This window comes from Hydra viridissima, unplaced genomic scaffold, assembly GCF_058129835.1.
Source record: "Hydra viridissima isolate aposymbiotic clone 2 unplaced genomic scaffold, HvirCarnegie_v1 scaffold_6, whole genome shotgun sequence".
NCBI lineage: Eukaryota > Metazoa > Cnidaria > Hydrozoa > Anthoathecata > Hydridae > Hydra > Hydra viridissima.
This window is the reverse complement of record NW_028324305.1, coordinates 13,165,431-13,185,797: the sequence shown is the minus strand read 5'-3', so window position 1 is coordinate 13,185,797 and position 20,367 is coordinate 13,165,431. Positions and strand designations below refer to the sequence as shown.

General features: G+C 28.1%; 2 protein-coding genes across 5 annotated transcripts in view; both read right to left on the bottom strand.

Annotated features, from left to right (window-relative positions):
* Positions 1–3,604, bottom strand: part of LOC145190508 (uncharacterized) — a 14,443-nt gene extending 10,839 nt beyond the window's left edge. The window contains exons 1-3 of one of the 4 annotated variants that reach the window (XR_013847408.2): positions 3,342–3,604; positions 829–2,422; positions 281–617 (exon numbers count right to left, since the gene is read on the bottom strand). Coding sequence is in view for 1 of the 4 variants with exons in the window: in XM_080067391.2 (XP_079923517.2) it covers positions 1,343–2,413 (1,071 nt within the window). In the remaining 3 variants the exon portion in view is untranslated. Of the gene's footprint in view, positions 1–280; positions 618–655; positions 2,423–3,341 lie in introns of those variants that run through there. The other 3 variants (XR_013847409.2, XR_016453538.1, XM_080067391.2) reach the window with 3 other exon arrangements.
* A 263-nt stretch (positions 3,605–3,867) lies between these two features.
* LOC145190804 (WD repeat-containing protein 75-like) lies at positions 3,868–17,394 on the bottom strand. Its single transcript, XM_090089737.1, has 21 exons — positions 17,134–17,394; positions 16,169–16,298; positions 16,012–16,074; positions 15,260–15,356; positions 14,023–14,385; positions 13,654–13,809; positions 12,135–12,197; positions 11,939–12,057; positions 11,708–11,815; positions 11,541–11,611; positions 11,125–11,276; positions 8,525–8,637; positions 8,173–8,246; positions 7,890–8,083; positions 7,616–7,779; positions 7,465–7,509; positions 7,269–7,332; positions 7,091–7,158; positions 6,906–6,991; positions 5,741–5,787; positions 3,868–4,101 (listed from the first exon to the last, which is right to left on the bottom strand). Exons 1-21 carry the CDS (start codon positions 17,283–17,285, stop codon positions 3,965–3,967), a joined length of 2,466 nt encoding a protein of 821 aa, XP_089945863.1. The 5' UTR covers positions 17,286–17,394; the 3' UTR covers positions 3,868–3,964.
* Between the last annotated feature and the right edge of the window lie 2,973 nt (positions 17,395–20,367).

Below are 20,367 nucleotides of genomic sequence, written 5' to 3'. Positions count from 1 at the left end.
AAACCTCCTTGAACCGCCATTTTTTCTTATCGTAATTTCGCAGAGTTTTTTTTTTTATCTCTTCAATTTACTTCTCGTTGTACAAAACTTTAAATTAATTTCCCATCAATCAAAAAATGTATAAAACAAGATAATAATTTAAAAATAGATAATTCACTCATTGGCTAGTTTCGTCTTTAGATTTTATGTTAAACAGAAACAATTGCGTCTTATAATAAACGCATCTCGCGTTTTTTTATGGGACGCAATTGTTTAAAAACAAAAGACTAAGTTTTTGAGTGCATTCTTGCCGACAAAGGTCTTTTTCTTGAATCTTTGTATCAAGTCCGAATTGAATTTGAATCGTAGATTAGTAAAAGAATATATGCTACAATTTTTCAATGTAATTTTTTTAATATAACTTTGTTCATAAAAACAACTTTACGTAAACTTACTTTAAAGAGATTTTTTACTAATTACATTTTTAATAATTATATATTCACATTATATTGTTAACTTTTCGCGTTAAATTGTTAACACTCAGAATTTAAATAGGTATTTTGCTGCTTTTTGACACGTACTTTGAAACACACTATGCCCAACTAAACATACGGCGCCGAACGTCGATACTTTTATCTCTAAATTTTAAGAAAAATCGCTGTAGAAAAAATCTTTTTCTTTGACATAACATAAAAAATTTACGGGGCTCATTGATGAATGTCGTTCTTGATATAGATACTTTCTTAAAACGCTTAAAAAACTTTTTTACAAGCAATTATCTGGTTATACATAAGTTAACAATTAATAATATTCTCTACAATACATAATAAATATAAAATTTATTATTACCGATTCAAAAATAGATTTTAGAAATCCATCCTAAGTAAAGAAGTATTTACAATACAAAAAGTAAAACTATTTCATACCTCACACAAATTTAAAAAGCCTTCGAAAACAATTTTGCTAACAATGTACAAAAAGGTTCTTAAACTCTTTTGTTAAGAAACATTAAAAGTCCTTTACTAAAAAACACAATGGTTTAGGTAATCAAAGTTGCTATTGTTATTTTTGCTTTACCATTAACCCACAATACGGAACAAACAACCTCAGGAGTACATGCGAATATTGCGCTACACTCAATGCCGACTTAACAAGTATGCATTTATTAGCGGAAAACCTCGAGTTATCGAGAACAAGAATTTATTGACGTCTTACGCTGCGTTAAAAAAACTTTAAAACGCTGAGGCATTAAAAAGAATACTATCAAATTTCTTTACAAAATGCCTGCAATAAATTAGCTATAAGAGTTTAAAATTGATCATAGTTTATCCCCGATAATAATCGGAACTTTAATCCCATTACGTCATACAATTTTGTGTATATAGTCCTTAAAAATGTCAGCGAACCTACTCATTGCAATCAATTTTTCACGGTGGACTTCTTCTAGACGTCGAATGCGATCATCTTCATGTGCGGCTCGCGCTAAAATATATCTATTTGTTCGCTCAATGCTCTCACGTAAACTCGCGATCTCCTCGCTACATTCACATTGGCACTGTGAACGTTGCTTTTTAGATTGATAATTTTCAATATGACTGTTTGAGAGAAGATTATTTGAATGGCCGTTTAAATAAATTTCGTTGTATTTACGTTTTAGAGAGGGCAGAGATGGCGGTATATTTTCATTTTCAAAGTAATGTTGGTTATGAGACACATCGCTGTTACTGTTCATAGAATTGGAAAAAGTTTTTGGTTGAACGTAAGGAGTGTAATTTAACAAATTCACTAATCGATCGTAATACTTGCATATCCTTTTGAAGTTCCCAGGGCGGCCGTTGTGCTCTTGCACTTTTTGAAAATCTGCTTTGAGATTACGAAACTTTTGGTTACATTGGCATCCGTTTACATCGGAATCTAGAGTTTCGCGTATAGCAGTTGCAATATCTTCCCACACTCGCGTTTTACGTACGCGCGGATCTTTAAGCTGGTCTTGATTTTTTTCGTATAAGTCTAAAAGTAACTCGACCTCAGCTTTTGACCAAACGTGTTTGTCTTCTAAGGGGGTAGTTGATGGTGAAGGTCGGTCAGAGTTTTGGGTGGTGTCTTCCGTTGAAGTTTTTTGATTTAATGTAGGGGCTTTGTCAATATATGGTGGCGATGCAGTTCGATAACTGTAGGCTCGAAAATCTGGCGCTGAATAACCGATCGTACTTTCAGATGAAGCTAATGACATCAAACTTGGGATGTACGCGGAAGACATAAATGTTTCGTTATGACGAGAAATACTTTTCACCATATATTCAGATGAAAAGTGATGCTTTGAGTTACTAAGTCCACTAACAGGCGATACAATATCAACATGCTCTTCCTTGGACAGGTTTTCTTCCATTTTGACAGAGTTGTTTTCTGTAACGCTCATGGCGGCAATTTGCATATTTTAAACCTAAAAAACAAATAACCGGAACAAAACGTATAATTTTCAATCGCGTAATATTTTACATAAATTGCAGATCTTTGTTTTTAATGATATTTGGTACATAATTTCTGAAGCTTATTAACAAAAGAAGTAAAACAAATAAACTAATAAAATAGTCGAGATTTTATTTTCTACATTTTTCTTTTAAGATTCTATCGTTAATGTTAGCTTTAGAACTCAATGATTATTTAGAAAGTCATTTTCCCCTACTTTAGAGTTTTAACACGTGTTGGGTTGCGGTGGTGCCTTTGTTTCTCAAACAGACGGTTCACTTAAAACTCTCAAATGAGCACGTTTTAATTAGAAAACAAAACAAAAAAACTACAAAAAATCGATTGTTTCAATTATGAAAACCGTGAACCTTTGCATAAACAACGCTTTCTCTTTGACGTCACTACGTTTAGTTACATGGAGAGGGGGGGGGGGCAGGATTTCCTTTTTGCTTTAAGGGTAACATTTTTTTTACAACTTGCTCTGAATAATGAAACTAAAACTACTGTAAAACGATAAAAACACCACTGTTCATAGTTAGAGCGAACAAATAAAGCCAGCATATCCTTTAATGACGGTCATCTAGATTGAGAGACGGAAGCTAATAAATGAAGAAACAATCTCAGTTTCTGTTTGATGGTTTACCAAGTTCATCCTTTTTTTTCATATACCATATAGTTATTATATATCATATAGTTATTTTTGGTTTTTGTCAAACGCAACCAATCACTAAATATTCAACCCATACCATTTTTCATTTCAAATTAAAAATCACAAATTGATTTGTGATTTTTCATCGGAGCTTAAGTTAAATACCACAATTAAAGATTGAAAATCTAAAAAAAAATTTTTTACCAACTTTTAACTAAAAAACATCATCAGAGCTTGAACTTACCTCTTGTCTACTTTTGTGGGATTGCGGCGATGCAAACTAACTGGCTTTATTTTCCGACTTCAAACTCCACTTCCACTCAAACATTTAAATCAAACGCACAAACTTTAGATAGGTTGCTTGTACGACAAAATGTTTAGCAACAATGAGATTTAAAATGTCGAGCGTTTGCAATTAAACCAAACCGAACCGCTTTGAAGAAAACAAGTGCTTCCTTTGCAAGAAAAACCAAACAAAAGTTGACTGAGCGCCATGGCTATCGACTTTAAAAGAAACACCGCGGAAGTTTGTTTATTAACAGTAAAGATCGGTGTCATTATTTGGAAACTGAGAGGCGACTTAACTAAGCTTGATTATTGTTTTAAATTCAGTGAGATTATAAGTTGCTTGAAAATATATAGTATAAGGCAACATCTTTTTATATTTTTTAATTTCGAAATTTTTAAAGCTTTTTTTAGCTTTATTAGGCTGACACTAAAATTTTCGAAAAAAAACAAAACAAAACAAACAAAAAAAAACAACAAACATATGTAGGCTAGATTAGTTTTTTTGAAATACGTTTCTCTACAAAATCATTTAAATTTTCTTCTCTTCAAATCCTTTAAATTTTCGATTAAATATCACGTTCACTTTTCAACATATTCTTTAACGAACGAAAAATCATACTCGGGCAAGCTAATCAAGTCAATCGGTGCAATGTCTTTAGGCACGGTTTGACGGGATACTATTTCCATAGTTTCGTGAACATGTTCAGAAAAATCGTCTAAAACAAAACAGAGATTTTCCGTTTTTTTTCTTTCTAAAATACTCTTATATATATATAAAAAAAAAAAAAAAAAAAACATTTCGGAAAACCATTTAAAAAAGGAATTTATTAGTATATAATGGATTTATAAATTTGTAAAATATTTAGTAGAAGATCAAATGAGGGGCGAAACATATGAGGAAATTTTTGAGGATTATAACAATTGAACAGTGATTGTAAAGCAAACAAGAACACATGAAACTCTAATACCCAACTCAAACAAATGAGTTTAATTGTTAGAGTAAAATTTCCAAATAGTTTGAATATTGAAAAGAAAAAAAAAAAAAAAAATTGGTTTTATACAGTAGATAAGCCTGTTTGCACACTTGAGGCCATGCTTTAGGCTTGCAGTTTTTAAAAGAAGATCAAATATTAAAACACCCGAAGCCGGATCACCGGTCTTATGAATGAAAACCCGACATTTTTGTTTTCTAAACGTTTTAAGATTCGACGGGGCAATAAGGAAGTTAATTGTCAAATAAGCTCCGTTTCAATATCGTTATTTCACATGCTATTATAAATATCGTCACAAATGCAGCTCAAAATAATAATGCCGTTTTAATTAATTTAGAGAATTGTCACAAATGACAGACGTAAATAGACAAACCGTTAACACTTTGGTTGCAGAAAAGTTTCAACTCGCTTTTAGAAATTGTATATAGTTGTGATTTTAACCTAATAATCATTTAATTAGATAAAAAAGGAATGTTGATAGTTAATAAACCGAAAACTAGCAAATTAAGAACTACATTTAAATCAACACCAATCAAAGGAAAGTGTCGTAAGCTAACCCACATTTACCTTTAATTAACTTGAAGGGTTGTTTTTTGTAATGTTTAACATTCTGCTTAAAATATTAAGGCTCATTCTTAATCGGTTCGTTTATCCAACTTCTATCCGTCCGAAAACAAACTTTACACTTCTGAAGCATCACAAAACAATTTCTACCATACATAAAACACCGGAGTCCTTTTTCACGTATGTATGTATGTATGTATGTATGTATGCATGTATGTATGTATGTATGTATGTATGTATGTATGTATGTATGTATGTATGTATGTATGTATGTATGTATGTATGTATGTATGTATGTATGTATGTATGTATGTATGTATGTATGTATGTCTTTTATTTTAAAAATGGTTTTATTGCACAAATAATTTAATCAAAATGGTATTACATGATTATTTCAACAAAATAATAATATAAAAAGTTAAGGAGTGTTTATTTATAAGTAATAAAATACCAAAATTTCAAAATAATCTTTAGAAACTTTATTTTCAAATCTTTTACCTGCTATTTATTTTATTTTAGATTTTTTGGGAGTTAAGATATTTAAAAGGAGCATTCAGCAAGAAATTCCTATCCTTATCTAAAAACTATAAAACATCTTTATTTATGAAAATAAAAGTAATAATTATAAAAAATACAGCTGCATAATTAAAAAAAAAAGATATTTACAAAATAGATATTTATAAAGTAGATATTTGTAAAGATAAGGTCGATAAATTTTAAATAAAAGCCTCTTCAGTTATTTATTAGAAATTTTTTTTTTTTTAAGTAAAATATTTTGTAGATGCTTGCAAATTTTTACCTCTTTCTACCTCAAAATCTTCTTGAATTAGTTCCTTTTCATCAAGACTAGAAAAAAATTTAAAATAAGATTAAAAAATGATATAAAATTAAAATCTATTTTCAAGTTTGTTTTAGGCCGTGTTCAGTTTTACTCATTGTTACAATTATGTTATTTTCATTTAATTCAGTTTTATTAGCTATTAGTTAGTTTAGCATTATTAAATTTACTATAAAATGGAAGGTGGAAATGCACCCCCTCCAACTAAATAGAATAAAAGCTTTATTTTGTAACTTGTTGGAGTTTTTTTAGTGAGGTCAACTCACGTTCACAAGATAGCTCAGAAATAGTTTGCAATACATGAATTGTGTAAGAAATAAAGAATACTTCAAAATTGATTAAATTAAAATTGCAACAATTTTTTGACCATCATTCAAACATTTTAATTTGCTTAGAAAAAAAAAAGAAGTTTCTTGTAAAAGATATTTAAAAACAGGCTCCTTAGAGTAAGGAAAAGAATAGCTTTAAATCTTAAGTAAATAAAGTAAAGGTGCATTAGAAGTGCTGTATCATTGAATTTAAGTTTTTCCAAATTTAGCAAATTTTTAAAAAACTTATTCCACAAATATCAAAACTGTAATTAAGTTTTAACTATTTGTAATGCGATGCTGATTGTTCAATTTTATACATAGCAACAATACATTTAACTTGTTTCAAATTTGAAGATGGGTGCATTAACTTTTTTGTTTGGCTTAAAGTATTTATTCTATTAATTTTACTCAATTTTTATTACTATTATATTACCAGGAAATATCATATTGGAGCTGGTATAATGCAGGAAATACATACTTGGAATTGTAATAAAAAAAAAGTCAACCATTCTAACTTGAAAATTTTTGGATTAAATTATCTTACAATTCCATATTGAGGTATTAAAACCCAATACTGAGGTATTACAACCTCATACTGAGGTATTACAATCTCATTATGAAGTATTACTACCCCATACCAAGGTATTACAACCCCATACCGAGGTATTTTACTTGTTACATTTAAAATCTAGCATCTAAAACTTCCATGTGACTGATTTAAATTAAAACTGAGTTTGACATATTAAAAAAAGGGTTGAAAAAAAAAAACTCCAGATTCCTAGTCTTTATAAAGTACAAAAAACAACAAAAAAAACCTTGATTTAGAGACAAGCAAGGACTTCAAAAATACTTTGCACAATATATCTGTAGATGGCAAGACATGAGTTGGTGTTGTCAGTATCTAAAAATTTATAATAATTGTAAAATAACTCAGCATATTCCTCTTTCATAGGTGATTTTCTACAAAAAAAAAAAAAAAAAAAAAAAAAAAAAAAAATACTTTTTGCATAAATGTTGATGCTGGATTACCAACAGGCAAAGATTTGTTATTGTTGACATGAATACTTTCTATACAAAAAGGAATAGTAAAGATATTGATTGATTAGGTGAATTTAACATCTTTTACTTAATTTATTTAATAAAACTTTAACTCAACTGTTTACACTAGATAAACTTACGCTTTTGTGCTACCCCAAATAACTCTTCAAAGGCAGACTTTTCAATAGAGATATTTGATACTTTCTAAAAACCACGAGAGAAAGTTAACTAATAACATTTTAATAAAAGAAAATTAAGATTTTGTAAGATTTTTTTTTCTTTGTAATAAAACTCTAATAGTCCAAGATAAACAGCAGGAAAAAAAATGCAACTCACATTATTTATCTTGATTTCCTCTATCTCAACTATTTTCATTATATTCTAAAAATAGAATGGCTTAAAAATTTTTCAAACCAACAAATCATTAACAATTATGTAACCAAAAGATTTACAGTCTAAAAATGATTAATACCTAGAATAATCATACCATGTCATTAAGATAGTATAAAAACCCAATTTTTGTCCAGATTGTATTGCCAATGTATTGCTCTGCACGTGGAGTAAAGATAGCAGATTTAAGAGACAAATACTCTTGTTGTATATTATACAGTAGAGCAGCAGGTGTTGGGACAGAGGGATCAAAAAGATATACTTAAATAAAGATATAAAGTGGGGATAGTCTGATGCATTATTAATGTTATTTAATTTTTCATAAATTTAGTTTGCTTAAATGCAAAAAAAAAAAAAGAATAAGAAATTACAATGCATTTTATTTGTTTCTTTAAACCAAATAAATGCAGCAAAGTATTTGGAGGATGGATCAGATGCCACTAACTTAACTTCACACTCCATTTTCCAGGCAACTTCCAATGTAGAAATATTCCATGACACTATAGTTTTATCAGAGCATCCGATAAGATATTGAGAAGATTCCTTGTGGCAAAATGTAAGAGACCTAAACAGAAGATAAAATGCTAAATTTGATGACTCAAATAAAAACGTTTAAGCACAAAAACTAACATTAAAACTAAGAAATAAACCAACTTTATTGGATTTAATTCAAAATTCCAACTAATAGTGCTTTCATGTGATAGATTTTCTGGATCCCATAATGTAATCTAAAAAAATATTAGATTTATTGCTAATTCAAAAATGAAACCTTAATAAATAAACTGAATGAAACTACTTAACTTTTTTTATTAAAATAGATTTTAAGTGATTTTAAATTATCTTAAATAATAATGCGGAAAGTGTAGTCTTTTGTGAACTCCATAATTGTGGAGTAAACAAAAAAACTGCACTTTCCAAGAGTAATTTTAAAAAAACCTTTCATCAAATACAAAACATTTGTTTTAAAAGTTTCAACTCTCTGTAAAATATACATTTAAATATTTACATCAGAAAAGAGTACTGCTAACAAAGATCCATCAGCAGAGAAACAAGCTTGATGACAACTTTGTTTACCGTAACTTCCAATAGAATGTAATTGCCAAGCTTCAATTCTCTCTCCTAAAAAATTATTTTGCAGTCTTTCAAAAATACAACATTTACATTTTGCTTTTTTCAAGCATCTTTTAAATTGATGACTATTAACATTAATTTTCTTAGTAAAAATTTATTACTTTTTTAACAAGAAAATTATATTGGTTGAACATGATGATATTCAGCACCCTTTAATCATTAATTACTCAAAAACTACTAAACAGATTTTTTTGCAGATGTAAGCTAATATGTTGCTGTTTAATTATATTGATGTTAAGTATTGCTTATGATTGTTTTAAGCTGAAAAAACTTGTACATAATTGAAGATGATGAAACCTATTGCAAAAAGAACTTTTCACAATGGCCAGGCCAGCAATATTCTTATCAGTGGAAATGCAGATATGTCGCCAACAAGTTCAAATATATTCAAACTGAAAAAATTTGCTCCCAAGTTCTCTGTATGGCAAGCAATCTGCTCCTGTGGTTTGAAAAGTGCACCATACATTACTCGTAAGACTTTGAGCTCAGATTTGTATATAGAATGCTTAAAAAAACGCCTTTTGCCATTTATTAAAAAGCATGATATGCCAACAATATTTTGGTCTGATTTGGCTACAATCTACAGTATTGTGAAAAATTTAAGAACCACCAAAAAAACAAAACATAATTTATTTTTATTTTTAAATTTTTATTTAACCGAATATATTTTTCTGGTAAAAAAAATAATAATAATAAATTTTAGAAAATAGACAAACAAGATAAAAAATAATAATAATGATAAAAACTTTTAAACAAATAAAAAAAATGTATTTAAAGTTTTATAGGTAATTTTTATTCAAAAAAAAATTGTGAAAAAGTTAAGAACCACAGAACAAAAAACGGTAACTTTTACCTAATACCGCGTAATTCTACCAAGAATTTTTAAGCACTCATTTATACGATTTGGCATTGAGTCTATTAAATTCCCTAAAATTTGTTTGGGAACATTTCCAAGTATTGCTGGTAAAATATTGCACAACTCCTCAAGGCTCCTTGGTGATTTCTTGGCAATCTTTTTATCAAGCCAACTCCAAAGATTTTCAATGCAATTTAGATCTGGGCTATTTGGTGGCCAAGTTAGACGCTCAATATTTTTGCTTTCCAACCATTCAGAAGCAATTTTAGCCCTGTGACATGGTGCATTACCTTGCTGAAAAATGAACGGAATGCTTTGCTTAATGGATTAATTGATGGTAACAAGTTGTTATTTAAAATATCAACGTAATAAATAGAGTTGAGTTGACCATCAAATAATTCAAACATACCGAGACTATAATATGTCATGCAGCACCATATTCCAACCAACCCGCTACCTTGTTTTGTTCTTTGAACTATACAATCAAGATTATATTTTTCTGAAGGCTGCCTGCGAATCATAATTTGGTTTTTTTGGTTATCAACCTTGATACTCATCTCATCACTGAACATTACTGTCCTCCATTTTTGTTTAGACCATTCTTTGACGCTTTGGCAAAATTCTTTTCGCTTTTTTAAATATTGTTTGGTAAGTCGCAGTTTTAGAGCAGCTTTTTTCCATAACATATTATTAGCTAATAGTTTCCTACGCACAAGTGATGCCGATGCTTGACATCCATTTGAAAGCTTACATTCCCTTCTTAATTCATGCGACGGCATGGTTCGATTTTTCTTTGCCAACCTGATTAAAAGGCAATCATCATTGGGTTTCATCAAACGCGGTCTTCCAGAAAGATGGCAATCAACATAAGATTTTGTCTCTTTGAATCTTTTGATGATTGTTAACACTGAACTATGTGATCGCTTTATTATTTTTCCAATTTCACGAGCAGATTTACCTTCCTGGTGAAAATACACCACTTTTACACGATCTTCATAGGTAATAGCTTTTCTACTCATTTTTTTCAAAAGTAAAGAATTTTTTTTGTTTGAAATTAAATTAAAAGTATTTAAAAAAAAATAATTTTTTTCAAATACTTTTATTGGTTTTTTGGTAATGACTCAGGTCATTAATAGAATATTTAAACAAAAAAGGTAAAAAATAAATTAAAAAAGACATTTCTGCCGCATTTAACACCAAAAATTCTTTTTGGTTCTTAACTTTTTCACAAAAAATAAAAAAAAATTAACACAATATTTAATCCTTATTTTTATAGGTTCTATTAACTCATTTTCTAAAGAAAAAATTTTTTTTCTTTTATCTCATGTTCTATTTAATATGTTTGAAAAAAAAGACTATTTTATTATCTTTAGAACAAAAATTAACTAAATTCATTTGAAAAAATTTTTTTTTTTTATTTAGTGGTTGTTAACTTTTTCACAATACTGTATTACTCCAAGAGGTTTTTAGAATGTTATGAACAAAATGATGTCAAATCCTCCAAATTGTCCTGATGCTTCCTTCTTCAAAAATTTTTTAAGTAATTAACTATTAATGTGTGCTGAATTTGTGTTTAAGCAATAGATGTTAAAGGATAGGTTACTAAATTTATTAAAAACCTTTTCTTGTTTTTTCTTCCACTAATTGCCAAGATTTTATATTTCCATCTTTACTTGCTGTGATGGCAGAATAGTTCAATTTATGTGGACGAAATAGAAGGACATATATATTATCAGCATGAACAGGCTCAACGACTGAATTTAAACAATAGCTAAAACAGGTTTAAAAAAAAACAATAAAATCACAATAAAATGTTCTTAAAAGCAACTCTTCAGTAATTATTTGGCACAAATACATTTACAATTTACTTTCCTATATATATATAATCCATATTTCCTTATTAATAAATACATATATATTCCAAATCTCTACTTAAAGATTTAAAAAAATCTGAAAACTATGTCACATAGAAATAACTGATTTATTAAGATTGTGTAAATTTAAACTGTTTCAAAAACCACTAAAAGAAAAATACTTTTTATCAGAATGCTTCCAAAATTTTAATGTCCTTTCAGTAGGCAGCAGTTTGTCTTCTCGAACTACAATCTAAATGTTAAAAAAATATTAATAATACAACTAAATTTTTAATCCAAAAATGATTTTGTGGTTCTCTCTAAAACTATAATGAATAAAAAAACTTACAGTTGCCATCCACAAACCATCTTTAGAAAAAGCAATTTTTTCAACTCGACTAGGATACACATGACGCTCCTCAACAGAAGATACCAAATTTTCTCCAACTACATCCAGCTGTGAATTATATAGAAAATCAATAGAATAATTACGAATCAAAAACTTATACCAACAATATGTTAGCAGCAACAACGTGAAGATTTTTTAAACTAAATTGCAAAATACTGAGAGCAAACTTACACTAAGTTTAACTGAATCTTGTTGTGGATGGTAAAACTGTATGATTGCATCAGGTCTGCCATTCAAAACCAAACAATCAGTTTTTGGATCATAATTCAAGCCAGCAGATAAATCATATGCTACAGAAGAAGTAAAAATCTTTGAGAATCTTTGTAAATAAGAAAAAAGATAACTCATTTTAAAGCACATTGATTACCTGGGGAAAGTCCTTTTATAGCTTTAGTTAACTTAGAATCATGAATTGATAACAGTTTGATGACTAAACAAATATAGTTTAAACAATTAACTTAATCATTACAAATATAAAATAACAAGTAAAAAAAATATGAATAAAAACAACATAAGCAAAACAAACCGCAACCTTTTTGCTTTAACAGCTTATAGATTAATCTATTTTTGGAGTAACACTGGTGAAAAATCAAAAAAAAAAAAAAAAAAAAAAAAAGGGAAAGCAAAAAAAGAAAGGCACTTAAACACTCCAAATTCAACATTTTTAGGTTATGAAAGATTTCCAGTACTTTTTATCCAATAGAAAAAATCACAGAAAATTTTTGCGGTTGGATAGAAAAAATAAATGTAAATTCTAAAAAATTGATGATTATTTATAAATTGTTTCTTATTAAATAATTGTAATCATTTTCTTTAATTGAACTTGGTTTTTAGAATCCTATTTTACAAGTTTGTTAAAAAATCTGAATTTTAAATATTCCAAATGATTTTTATTCATATTTTCTGAACTAGAAAAGTTTTAAATAAGATTTTCAGCTAAAAAGAACTTCTAAATGCATATAAAATGAGCAATTGTTATTTCTTTAATATTTACAGGTTCAATTTTTTTGGTGTTGCTTAGCCTGTTTAGTTAAAATTACCAGAAATCTTTAGTAACTCAAAAAGAAACTTTTTTTTTTGGACCCTTAAAAACCCAGTTAAAAATTTAGGTTTGGAGATGAAGTATATCAGCAAAATGTTAACTAAAATAGCAGCTTTTATGAATAAAATGCTATTTTGTAAAATCTGTAAAATACAATAACTTTAGAATCATAAGGTGTTAGAACATCAAATTTTTTTGAACGGCAGTGCCAGGATTTTGCATTTTACAACAATTTTTTCATGAAGGTGTTCAAAATCAATTTGTTGAAATGGTTTGATGGTCAAATCAATTTGTTGAAATGTTGATTGATGGTCAAATCAATTTGTTGAAATGGTTTGATGGTCAAATCAATTTGTTGAAATGGTTTGATGATATCAATTTGTTGATATGGTTTGATGATATCAAAAGTGAAAACTGATTAACCATAAAAAAGATAAGTTTATGGACTTCATAAAGTCATGATATAAATTGAAAACCTTAAATTATGACATCATGGAGCCCAATAAAGTTTTGCTAATTAAGAAATTAACACTAAAATTCAGTCTTATCTTTAACAATTTGAATATTGTTAAAGCTGTTGATGCGATTGGCTTTATTAAATTACTTTTAAGAAATTATCACTTTAAGTACCAATTTTTTAACAGTAAAAAATTTGGAAAATTAATTATTAACTAAATTTTGGTAAAAATCTAAAACGAGAAAGTGTACTGGAAACATTTTTACAAATTACTTTAGTTATAAAATTATTAGTTGTTTCAGAAACATTTATCATAAATATCCTTTCTATTGAATGAATTCAAATAACTGAAAATAACATTTGAAGCATTTTCGAATAATTGCTTACTATTACTATCAATAGCAAAACCAATATGTTGGCCATCATTAGATTGAAATAGATGTTTTATTGACCCACCAACTCGAGGGAGAAAGTTTTTTTGCTGGTTTTCAAGTTGCCAAATAACTAATACACCTTCTTTCCCACCAGACACCATATAAAAGCCTAAAAATATTTTCAAAAATATATTAGTATTTTAAAATATTTGTAAAAATATATTAGTATTTTAAACATAGTTATCACAATTAAAGAAGCCCATCAAATAAAAATTATACTAATTCTTAACACCATAGGCTTTAAGTTTTTGTTTAGTTTATGTTTATGTTCAATTACTGAATTCCATTAAGAAAAGGAAACTGTAATAGACATTATACATACCATCATTCATAAAAAGCAGATCATGCACTTCATTATTATGCCAGTGCATTTTAGAACAAATTGGATCTTTCTGTGTATCACATATATTATGCCATAAAACTATCTTCCCATCTTTGTCTCCAGTTGCTACTGTATCAGTTGATGGATGTATTGCCACACAAGTTAAAGTAGTTTCATCAAATTTATATGACAAAATATTGCTATTACTACAATCATATATTTTTAAGTTTTTCTTGTAAATTAGAGCAACAAAATTTTCACTTTTACTAATGGCAAACTTCTTATGCCCTTTGCTGACTGTGGATATCATTACCTTTTCTTGTGTTATAACATTGTATTGGAACAAAACGGTTCTATTTCTTTCTAAAGAAATTAAGAAAGTAGAGGTATTAAATATAACTTGTTAAAGCTAAAAAGTAAAAAAACACATTACAAGTTTATATACTTTAATGTAATTCTTTTTTGGTTTTGTTAAAAAACTTTATCATTTGTTAAAAGAGTTGATTAAAGTTGACTATATTTAATCTGTTTGCTTAAAATAACATTCCACAAAAAGTTGCAAAGATAAACCCTTACATTTAATGAAGTTGAAGAGCAATGTGAGATATATGTTAAGCAAAAAGAGTAAATTGTACCTTAAATATCCAGTTAGCATTTTTAACAGTAGCAATTGTTAATAACAAATTTAGCAAAGTTTCACAGTAAATAATGATGAAAAAATCAACACATTTATGTTTAAATCTTGAAGAATTTTATATGCATCTTAACTTTCTTGATTATCTCGATTATTTGAATTTATAAATCTTGATAATTTTAAGGAGAATTTTAAGGGAAATTTTGATTTTTATCTGAGAAAAAAAATTTAGAGTTGAAACTTAAACTCCAATCAAAGTAGATTTATTTAAGATTTTGATTGAAGTAGACAATGTGAAAATTGCTTCAAAACAAGTTCAAAAATCTCTTACACAACTCTTTACTTAAAATCTCTTTTATATAACTTTATTAAGAACTTTCTTTGTCTTAAAATCACCATCTTTTTTTTCTGTTATGAGAATAACTATGAACGTGTTAAGAATAGATTTGCTATGATTGAATGGATTAACAAGAATGGATTTACCAGTTTTAAAAACTTTTCTTTTTTGACCACCATAACACACAGATACACACAAGTAATCTTTAAAATTAAATACAAAATTTAGTCAATAAAATTTGAAATACTAAAATTTGAAATCCTCACTGAGCTCCTTTTCAATAATTGAAACACAAAAGATTGTTTCAGCCTTCTTCGCTGTTGGCATGTACACATCAAGCATTTTAAAGGGAACTTTGAAAGTCTAAAGAAGCAAAACAAAATAAGAGTTTTTTGAAATTATTTCAAATTATTTACAGAGAGACTATATAATTCAATAATCAAATTTATTGACCTTTTTTGATAATAAAGCACAGAGTTTTAATAAGATTGTTTTAGCATTGATTCTACTAAGGAAACTTTCACATAATATTGTTACTTTAGACAGAACATTTTATTTACTAAAGTTGGCACATAAAATATTGAGTGACTAAATATGATTTAAAAGCTGGTGTTGTAAATATAATTAATTTTTAATTATTTTTTTTAGACATAGGCCTTACTGCATTAGTTGATGACTTTTGTTCCTGTAACAATCTTATTTGATCTTTGTATTATAGAAATTTTATCTTAAAAGTTAAAAATTTTTTTGATTGAACATTTGGGTTTTTAGTTCCAACTTACTAAATTGCTAAGACAATTTTATCAATTCAGACATTCTAAGCTTTTGTAAGATCAACAATCTTTTTTAAAAACTGAAATATAAAAGTGAATGGAATCAATTCAAAATTAGACAAAAAATTCATTAGTCAAATATAAAAATATAAAAAACATCTCAATTATAGATTGAAAGAAACAAATCAACTTTGGAACAAATTTACATATAGCATTTATATTTAAATGTTGTAGGAACCACAAACCTTGGAAACACTTAAGTCAGTGTAATCCCAAAATATAACTTCATTCTCTGTGCAAGATATCACCTAATTTAAAAGAACAATTAAAAAAGAAAAATTATAAAAGAAATTCTATGTAAACAACTAAAATTGACAAGCAAGAACAATTATCATCTTTTACTTGCAATGGATTTTTTTCATGAGGAAATATAGCAATAACATCTTTTTCATGATCTTCAAAAGTTTTCTCTAATAAACCAGTTTTTAAACGAAATAGCAAAACTTTTCTGCCGCTTCCACATATTATATGCCTAAAACAAATTAAATATGACAAAGCAGTATTTAGAAAATTGAAAAAAAGAATTCAAGTTGAGCATTTTCTAAATTAATTATTTCTGAGTAACTCTATTTCCATAAGTGTTCTCACTTAATGGTTTATTGACAGCATAAAAATATTGATAAACTTTTTGCCATTAAATTTTTGCTTTAGAATGGCAACAGACCATATTTATGAACACTTACAATGAAGCTCATAAACTCTATCCAGCATGCAAAATAATTATTTGTCTTTTAAAAACATGTGCATTTATTGAATTTAACTCTTCTTAAACCTGTATGAAAACTTATTTGCAAAAAAATAAATGCAATTTCCAAATTTGCTTAAAGAAATAAAAGCTTGAAAGAATCAGGGCCTTGTACAATCTTAGCATTACTTTATGCGATTTAATTTCCACTGGTCTTTCACATAATTTCTAAAACCAAATCTTTGAGTTTACTAAATTTTAATAGTCACTAAACGTTTGAGTGTAGCTTGTTTTGGCTTTTATGTATGTATGTATAATTATATATACATATACATATATATATATATATATATATATATATATATATATATATATATATATATATATATATATATATATATATATATATATATATATATATATATATATATGTATCTATGTATGTATCTATGTATGTATGTATCTATGTATGTATCTATATATGCATATATGTATGAATGTATGTACGTATGTATATATGCTTAAAAACCTTCATATAGCTAGACTATATCTTAAGACGTAAATTGTATTTAAAAAACATGGATTTAAAAACTTCCCTTTTAAAGAGAAAAAAAATACTCACTTGGAATCTTTTGTTATAAAAGGTTTTATTTTAGTCAATTCTTTGTTACATTTATAAGGAAAAGCGTCTGAAATTTTGGAGTGTCTTTTGTCTAATAACTTTTTTCTTCTTCTTCTGTTCTTTCTAGGTACATTGTGCTTTTCATCCCCCATCTTTTTTTATCGGACACTTTAACTCATGGTTTCCAAATTACACAAAATTAAAATATTGATATATTAAATTGCTTTCGTTTTTATTCATCTCGGGATTATTCTGAAAATGTATTTATTAAAACGATTGTTTAAATGTTATTTTGATAAAGAATCGCGAAAAATAGCAGAAGATATTTGATTATATCACAGGATAATAGTATTGTGAATGTAGTAGAGTAGTTGCTTCTTGAAACTAATTAGCAATTTTAAAACAAGGTCATTTTAAATAATTTGATAAATTTGAAAATGATTTGTTAAATTTTCATATAAGTTTTTCATTATTTAAAAATATTATTTGATATTTAAAAACTTATTACTTGGTATCTAAAAATATTGTTTGATGTATTTTCATAAATTAGAAGGCAATTTTTTTTTTAACAAACATTTTCGGAAACTAAAAATTTAAAAGTTATTTAAAAATGACTTAAACCATTAATTTTTATAAAAGTATGCTTCTTCATTTTAAATGTCAAGCTTTAAGAAGTCAAGCTTTAAGAAGTCAAGCTTTAAGAAGTCGAGCTTTAAGAAATCATGTAAGTTCTCATAATGAGCATATTTTTCAAATGAATAAGTTCTAAACTAACGAAAGCCATTGAAAAAAAAAACAAAAGATAAAGTAAGCAGAAGCTGATGCATCGATTATTTAATATATCGATGCATAAGCTATTTAATACAGGGGGGTTGGACAATCCAAACTTCAAAAACAAACAAATTTATTCTAATAAAGGGCAGGACCGCCTTTTGGCGGTAATTTACAGATTGAATCTGGCAAGGTATTTACTCGTACAAACTTTGAATGTGTTCTAATGGGATTTTTGTCCAAAACTGTGTCTATTTCTTTTAGTGATTTCAAAGGTGGATATCGACTTCTTAAATTAGTAATTTTGAAGGTGGATATCGACTTCTTAAATTATTTTCTGACGTGCACCACAAATGTTCATTAATTTTAAGATCGAGCGATTGTGTTGGCCAGATAAGATGAGTTACTTCCTCAGAATGCTTATCATGGCATTCAGAGATTACTTTAGCAGTGTGGATTAGGGAATTGTCATCCTGGAACATTGAGTTCCTTCATGGAACAGTTCTAATATCATTGGATGGAGTTGATCCAATAAAATATTCAAACAGTCATGACTATTGAGTCTGCAATGAAAGGAAACTATCGGGCCGGTTGATTTCCACGATATTGCTTCCCAAATCATCACATACCCTCCTCCGTGTTTCACACTATGAAAAAGATAGTTGGGTTCATATGCTTCTTTAAGCTGTCCCCAGACGTTAATTCGACCAGTGGTCAAAAATAATGTAAATTACAATTCATCTTAAAATATCACATTTTTCCATTACTTCATGGACCAGTTATGGTGATTTTTACATCACTCTGAACGCTTTCTAACGTTTGTTGTTGAGAACAAAGCTTTCTCGTGAGCAGCCCTTTCAGAACTTAAATTCGGTATTCTCATTAAGTTCGGCAGTAACTTTAACGGTTGTTGTGACAATTGAAATTAGAGTACGATGGTCCCATTCAGAGAGCTTTTTTTCCTTCCCGAAATTGTGTTGCGTTGCGTTTTGATGACGATGTTTTACCGTGCTTTTTAAATGCTTCATTACTTTTGAGAATGCACCTCTTGGTAAATTTAGCATCTGGTCTGTTTTGGTCACGATTACTCCAGCCATACGGGTACCGACAATTTAGTATCTTTTGAAATCGGGTAGGTCTGTCATGTCCAAGCAATATTTTTTCATTAAAACAATTTTATCTGAAATAAAAATCTAACGGTTGATAGAAAGAAATAAAAATATAACGGTTATTGACGACTTTACAGATATTGAAATCAAGTTGCTATTATTAGTGCTGTTTTCATTATTTTGTACAACCCCTGAATATCGATTCACAAATTTTAAATTCCGTTAATTGACTTTTTGTGTACACAAAATACTTTTTTAAAACTTGTAATAATCAGAATAAAAAAGTTATACATAATAAGAACTCTTATAGAGAAATTAGGCTACAATCTTATAAAAACAGTTTATGCATTCTGAGTATAATTTCATTAATTAACTCCAAAGAAGGTGTCAATTGAAAAATTATCTGCGATTATTGCTTTAAAAAATAAGCAGCTCATTCTTTGTGCTGTATTGTTCGTCTTAAAAAGGTTTCTCTTTGTACCGTGCTGCGTACTCTCAAAAGGCATGCATATTATAAAAGCATACGTGATCGAATTTTACCTGGACAACTTGTTATTACAAAAGGAGGATAATTATATCAAAAGTGTATCGAAACAGAATAGTTTCAAAACAGCTTTTCAAATACATACTGGTGTGATAGAATACCACAACCGAAAAAGTTTTAGTTACAACCGAAAAACATCATCGAGTAGCAGTTGGCTAAAATGGACGTGTTGTAGTTTAAATAGAAAGAAAAGGTTTGTTTGAGCTGGCAAAAAGATTCTTATCACTGTTGAATGAAAACTTGAGGTACTTGAATCTAATAAACACCACTTCTTCTATCACTAAAAAAGTTAACGAATGCTTTCTGCTTGTGTTTTAGCCCCAGGAAAACATGATGAAGGTTCTCGTATAGTCTAGGGATGAGGTGAGAATATTGACAATCTAGTTAAATATAAAAGTACAGCTATCTAAACGTTATCACAATTTCTTATTCCCTCTAGTACATATTTAATTTTCATGATTTAGCTCTCCAATAGGATAACAAACTAAATCCGACTTTTTCTATTTATACAAAAAAAAGTACAACAGGTAATAAAAAACATTACTTGGTTCAAAATTCTGAATGCAAGCCGACTGGACTTCTTCAAGATCACTTCAACAGGTATATCCAAGAAGTTTAAAACACGAGTAAAAACTGTCTTTGGGAGTTGTTACAAGAGAAATAGATTGATCGTAATATTTTTACCAACCTCCAGCACCCTAAAATACATCACAGTATTTCACCCCTACCCCCTACCCTTACAGCAAATTTCTATTTAAGATACATAGCCGACATTTAAGTTGTAATTTATTAGCTGAATTTTAGAAATCA